The following is a 6,440-nucleotide window of genomic DNA, read 5'->3' as shown; positions in this document are numbered from 1 at the left end:
CTACATCTGGCTTTTGAAGTACCTTCTGGATGGGGAGGTTTGTCATTACCACTACTGTGAAGCTTGGAAATAGTGGCGGAGCCTTAGTGTTGAGAATACTACCGCTAGCGCCGCCTTCTCTAGTGACTGGTACCTCAATTATGGGCCTTGCAAGGCCTTGCTCACGAAGTAAATGGGCTTCTGCACCTGGTTTTGTTCCTTGACCAGTACAGAGCTAATGGCCCACTCAGTCACCGCAAAGTACAAGCGGAGGGGGACGCCTTCTTGTGGCTTGCAAAGCACAGGTGGCATCGCCAAGTACTCCTTCAACTTGAGAAATGCTATTCACACTTGTCTGTCCATGCGAAACGGCTATTCCTTTTGAGGCATTGGAAGTAAGGGTGGCCCTTCTCTCCTCCAGCTGATACGAATCTTAATAATGCTGCCATTCGCCTCGTCAGTTGTTGAACTTCTTTCACTGAGGTTGGGCTCCTCATGGCGATGATGGCTGCACACTTGTTAGGATTTGCTTCTATCCCCCTCTCTGTGAGCATGAAACCTAAGAACTTTCCCGCCTCCACACCAAAAACGCACTTTTCTGGGTTTAACTTGAGGTGATACTTTGATATGGTAGCGAATAGCTCTTCCAGATCAACTGCGTGCTGCGCTCTCTCGTGCGAAGTTACCACCATGTCATCTACGTAGGCCTGCACGTTTCATCCCAGCATTGGTGCAAGGACCTTGTCCATCAGCCTCTAGTAGGTGGCGCCTGCATTTTTCAAACCAAACGGCATCACCGTATAACAGTAACTGCACATTTCCGTCATGAATGTTGTTTTGCTCTCGTCCCTGGGATGCATCTTGATCTGATTATAACCTGAGAATGCATCCAAGAAACTCAGCATCTTGCAACCCGAGGCGCTGTCCACTAATGCATCGATGTTGGGCAATGGGTACGAATCCTTGGGGCATGCCTTGTTCAGATATGTGAAGTCAACGCACATCCCCCACTTCCCATTCGCCTTCTTTACTGTAACTACATTGGCTAACCACTCAGGGTATTGTATCTCCCTGATGTGTCCAGCGCTGAACAGCTTTTGTGTTTCTTCCTTCATGACGAGGCATCGCTCTTCGTTGAACTTCCTCCTTCTTTGTCTCACAGGGCGAACCTTGGCGTCCATGGTAAGACGGTGGCACAAAAAATCTGGGTCGATGCTTGGCATGTCCGCCGCAGTCCACGCGAATGCATCTAAGTGCCGCCAGATCATCGCAGCTACTTGTTCTCGTTCCTCCTGACTCAGGAAACGTCCTAATTTGAACACCTTTCCCCCTATTTGTCTTTCCACCACGTTGTCTACCGGTTGGGGTTGCTCACTTTGCGCGTTCTCTAAGTGAGACTCCTTCACGGAGTCCTCTTCCACAGGCGTCGCCCCAATGGATGCGTCGGGCATCGCCTCCTCTGGCTCTTCTTCTGCGGGCGAGGCCTCTCCGCATACTCCTTCCATCGACGAGGCATCGCCGTATCTTCCCTCTGTACGTGCATCTTCTATAGGCATCGCCCCTACCGGTGTAGCTTCGACGGGCGTGGACTTCGCTGGCGTCGCCTCTTCCAACAGCTCTAACTCCATTTGCGAATCTGAAACGAGTGGTCGATCAATGATCATGACCACGCCTCTCTTTGTCTTTAGGCTATTTTCATAGCACTTACGGGCCTCTTCTTGATCTGACTTGATCACGATCACCTTGCCACTAAGATCTGGTAGCTTCATCTTCATGTGGCGCGTGGAGGACACCGCCCTTAATCTATTCAAGGCAGGTCTGCCTAACAAAATGTTGTAAGCTGGGTTGGCGTTAACCACCAAATACCGGATGCTCTCGGTGCGTGATGCCGCTCCATCGGTGAACGTCGTCCTCAGCTCCAAGTAGCCGCGTACCTCTACTGGGTTATCTTCAAACCCATACAAGCATCCAGTATAGGGTCTCAACAGGTCAGGGGACAATTGTAGCTTGTTGAAGGTCGACCAAAACATGACGTCTGCAGAACTGCCTTGGTCGACGAGAACCCTATGCACTTTCCTTCCCGCTGTGACTACTGAAATGACCATTGGGTCATTATCGTGTGGGACGACATCTCGCAGGTCAGCCCTGGTGAAAACGAGGTCTGACTCCCACGAGTCGTCTGGAAATTCCTCTGCAGCCGAACTTACTGACCTTACGTATCTCTTACGTTGAGAGGCAGTGGGTCCCCCTCCGGAAAAGCCTCCAGCGATGGTGTGCACTTCTCCGTGAGTTGGGATTTCATACGCTTGACGTTCCTCTGGTGCCGCTGTGACTGCGGTCGTGGTGGACCCAGCGAGATAATCTTTCAAGAAACCATTCTTCCCGAGCTCATCCAACTGATAGCCCAGTGCTAAGTAGTTGTTAATATGGTGTCCAAATGCTTCGTGAAATTCGCACCATGATTCCTTGTGAGGTCCTAGTACCTTGTCAGACTTCACCGGTGGCCTCAACCTGTCAGCCATGTTGGGCACAACGATGAGGTCTTTAAGTTCCACCATAAAGTTGTGCCTTAGGGGTCTATTTCCCCCTTTCCTTCCTTCTGATCGACCCCTAGGTTGGGTTCTCGTTGTCTCGTAGGTGCGCCTCCTATCTGGATTCTTTCTTTCTGTAGTGGATTCGTGGACTCTAGCCGGTTGTGCACACATCTGTGCTCTGGGGCGTGCAACCGCAGCTGTCGTGCACTTCTCGTATGCCTCTCCCTCAGAGGCAATGTGTTCTACCGCCCGACGCCTCACCTCAGCAAAGGTGTTGGGGCGGCTGCGATTGAGTGACTTGCTGAAAGACCCTGGACACACCCCCTTCCTGAATGCGTACACGATCATGGGTTCGTCTGTGGTACCCACCTTCACCACCTGCGCCCCGAAGCAGCTTATGTACTCTTTCAGGGTCTTCCCTTGATACTGCTTCACGTCGAATAGGTCGTACGAGACTGGGGCTGGGGCCCTGTTGGCTAAGTACTGCTCTCTGAATAGCCGCGAAAGCTGCGCGAAAGACGTGATGTGACCCTCTGGGAGGCTTATGAACCAGTCCATGGCCATCCCAGTGAAGGTGCTCATACAGAGCTTGCACCTTACGGCATCAGAACTGCCTACCAGCATCTGTGTGTGGAACGCAGTGAGGTGTGCCTCAGGATCCTCTATCCCTGTGAAGGTTACTTTGGGTCCCGTGAACGTGTTGGGGATTGTTGTCTGTAGGATTGCTTGTGAGAATGGTGTTGAGAATTCCCTGGGTGGGGTGGCAGTCTCAGGTTCATCTACGTCGCGCCATCCACGACGTAACTCCTCATTGGCGCGGTGGAGCTCATCGTTTCTCGCCTGAGATGCTGTGAGATCCGCCTGCATGCGCTCTTACTCCGCCTTTGATGCTGTCATTCCTTCCTGCAGCCCTTGCATCATGCCCATGAGTTGTTGCATGGTCATCTCTTCACTCCTAGCGCGTGCAGGTCTCATGTTCGTGGCTTTCTGGAAACCTTCTTAACTTATCTGGGTTTTGAGAACTGGAACTGAAAAAACTCGTGTAGTGGGACTGATGTTTTATATCGGCCCCACGGTGGGCGCCAAATGTTCCCGCCGGTTGAGCAGGGTCGTCTTTGCGCGTGGCTTGTCCTTGCGAGCTAGGGCACCTTCATTATGCTTCGTCTGTGATACCTGAAAAGAAGTGAACAAAGGGGCGCCCTCGTGGCCGTTTGCACTCTGACGATCAAGTCAGCTAGCGAGAAGGTGACACACCTCCGTATCGGAACACCGTAAAGAATGCTCTGAAGGTGGTCGAAAAATAACTCAATCACTGAAACTGTGTTGCCCTAATCGTCTTGTGCACACAGTGGGTGCGCCGCAAAAACAACTAGGGTTTGTGCTTCTGTGTAAAGCTACGAGAATTAGGTCAAAACTCGGATCCCTTTCAAATGTCCCCAAGCCCCTTTTTATACACCTTCTGCATTTAAAGCGCGTTAAAGCGCATTGAAAGCGTATAAAAATATTCCTTGGAACGTTCGAATCTTAACTGAATTAACGCGTACCTTAGCGAACTTTTTAGGAAAGCCTTGATGTTTTCAGCCCTCATTTCTCGAAGTGCATTTGGCGCAAGGGGGTGACTTTCTGGGTGCCAACTCCGACCCCCCAGCCTCTAGTCACTCATCTTGGGAGTGTATCTACCTTTCTCTCGTACCATGCACGTGGTTCTCCCCTGGGCGTGGCCCCCTCATGGGTCATATCTGTCCCAGGGTCTCCCAGCGGTGGCGTGGGTATTTCACGATCCAGGTTACCCCCTATTGGTACTAGAACTTGTGGCTTTGAAGCCACCTTTATCTTCTCTTCATTGTTGTTCTGAACCATCGGGACCCGAGACTTCCTCACAGTGTTGCCCCCCCTCCATGGTCTTTCCTACCCATGGGTGTCGGGGGGTAACACCGTCGATGTCTTAATCTTGACTATTTCTTAACTTGGTGACGCCTTAACCTGGCGATGCCTTTATCCTGGCGACGCCCCAAGGCGGTCAACCTGTTGACCTTCTTTCCCTTCTTTGGGGCCCTCGAGCGGTCCCACCATGTGTTGACTTTGACTTTGACTTTTGGTCAACGCCCCGGGACGGTACAAAGCTCTTTTAACAAAAAAAATTGTTTCTGTTAGGATTCTAAACAAACAATAGGTTAAAATAGCGAATCAATCGGTTGTTTTGGTTTGACAGCAAGTCAACCACCCAAAACAGTTTTCAAACATTTTCAAAAACACATAAGTATAAACAATTGGTTGTTTCGATAAAACAACAGGTTGTTTTTCACTTAGTTTTGAAAAACACTTTAAACTTAAAAGATTTTCAAAACACTTAAGCTTTAGATTCAACAAAGAGTGGATTACAAATATAATCTACCCAATATCCTATTCTAAAGCACCTCTGCAACATCAAGCACCTCCAGCCTTCCATCAAACACAAAGGATTTGGATTCTTCAAAGCTTGAACACTCTTGATTCAACAATCCCCCCCTATTTGATGAAGACAAATCCCTGGTTGCTTGTGTTGAACTTGATTGAATCTGAAGCAGTTCCTGCAAAACAAATTTTTGTTGAACCAAGTGTGTTCAAGCTTTGAAGAATCCAAATCTTTTGAAGGTTGATGAAAGGCACGATGTGCTTGCTGTTGCTGAGCTGTCTATAGATAGGATCTGGGTAGATTAATTGTATATATCCACTCTTGATTGAATCCAAAGCATAAACATTCTTAAACCTTTTAATTGAAAAGTGTTTTTCAAACTAAGTGAAAAACAACCTATTGTTTTGTCGAAACAATCGATTGCTTTATACTTAGGTGTTTTGAGAAAGGTTGAAAACTGTTTTTGATGGTTGACTTGCTGTCAAACCAAAACAACCAATTGTTTGTTTTGGGACCATAACAAAAAACTGTTTTGTGCTTTGACTGAGCATTAAATGATTTTACAACTGTTTACGCTCCAGTTTTAAATGCTTTGACCAATCTTTAAATGCAATTAATAGCTTGTTAAGATTATGCAACAAACAACTTTGTTTTAATAAATAAAAAAACACATTTGAGCTTTTGAAAAGTTGAGAATTGCTTAGAGATTGCATTGATCAAAGAGTGTGAGATAGGATTTTCATCTTGAATTGATTTCAGATCTTTTCTGTAACAAGTGTAATCCTTTGTACTTTGAAAGAAACTCTGTGTGTATAGCTGAGAAGTGTTGTGTGTTCTTGAGGGGATCAAGATCAGCATTCTTAGTGGTGTTGTGCTGGACCAAAGGAAATGTGTGTCTTAAGAGGATCAAGGTCACTTCTTTGGTTGTGTTGTAAGTAATCTAGGGTTGATTGCTTAGTGGATTTCCTAGTGGTTTCTAGGAATACTAGATGTAGCTCTTGGTTGAGAGTGAACCAGTATAAACCTCTGTGTGCATTCTCTCTATCCTTAATCTCTTTAAATTCAGTTTTTATATTTGTAAACTAGTATAAACAACCGATTATTTCTGCGAAAGAATCGATTGTTTTTCTGGTGTTGTGCTTTTTGCTTTGTGTTTTGGCAAACTGATTTCTTAATCAAGTTATTATCGAAGTAATTTCATTCTTGGCTTAAAAGTTTGCGGAACCCTCTTTAAACCATTCACCCCCTTATAGTTTAAAGCCATACTTTCTAACAATTGACATCAAGAGCTTAGTACTTGAAAGTTAATCAAGTGTGATCCGAAAAATCCTTTTCTATGGCTTGAAAACTATCTTTTGAGGAAGGTGCTTCAATCTACAAACTACCTTTATTCTGTGGATGGAATTACAAGTATTGGGAGGCCAGAATGAAAATCTTTGTGCAATCTATTGATCGAGGAATTTGGGATTCAATCGAGAATGGTCCTTTCATTCCAAAGTTTAAAAAGAATGGTTCTTTAATTGCAAAACCTT

General features: G+C 46.6%; 1 protein-coding gene across 1 annotated transcript; it reads right to left on the bottom strand.

Annotated features, from left to right (window-relative positions):
- Positions 1-320: 320 nt before the first annotated feature.
- Positions 321-3,380, bottom strand: LOC137806516 (uncharacterized). Its single transcript, XM_068606701.1, has 2 exons — positions 777-3,380; positions 321-686 (listed from the first exon to the last, which is right to left on the bottom strand). The coding sequence occupies exons 1-2, from the start codon at positions 3,378-3,380 to the stop codon at positions 321-323; spliced, it is 2,970 nt and encodes a 989-aa protein (XP_068462802.1).
- Positions 3,381-6,440: the final 3,060 nt, after the last annotated feature.

The sequence above is a fragment of the Phaseolus vulgaris genome, chromosome 11 (assembly GCF_000499845.2).
Source record: "Phaseolus vulgaris cultivar G19833 chromosome 11, P. vulgaris v2.0, whole genome shotgun sequence".
NCBI classification, from domain to species: domain Eukaryota; kingdom Viridiplantae; phylum Streptophyta; class Magnoliopsida; order Fabales; family Fabaceae; genus Phaseolus; species Phaseolus vulgaris.
This window is presented reverse-complemented; position numbering and strand designations above follow the sequence as displayed.

Excerpts from the sequence above, each read along its gene's own strand:
- LOC137806516 (XM_068606701.1), bottom strand. The coding sequence starts at position 3,380 with ATGCAGGCGGATCTCACAGCATCTCAGGCGAGAAACGATGAGCTCCAC. Across the intron at positions 687-776 it reads TGTGCAGTTACTGTTATACG|GCCTACGTAGATGACATGGT; the intron begins GTGATGCCGTTT and ends TGAAACGTGCAG.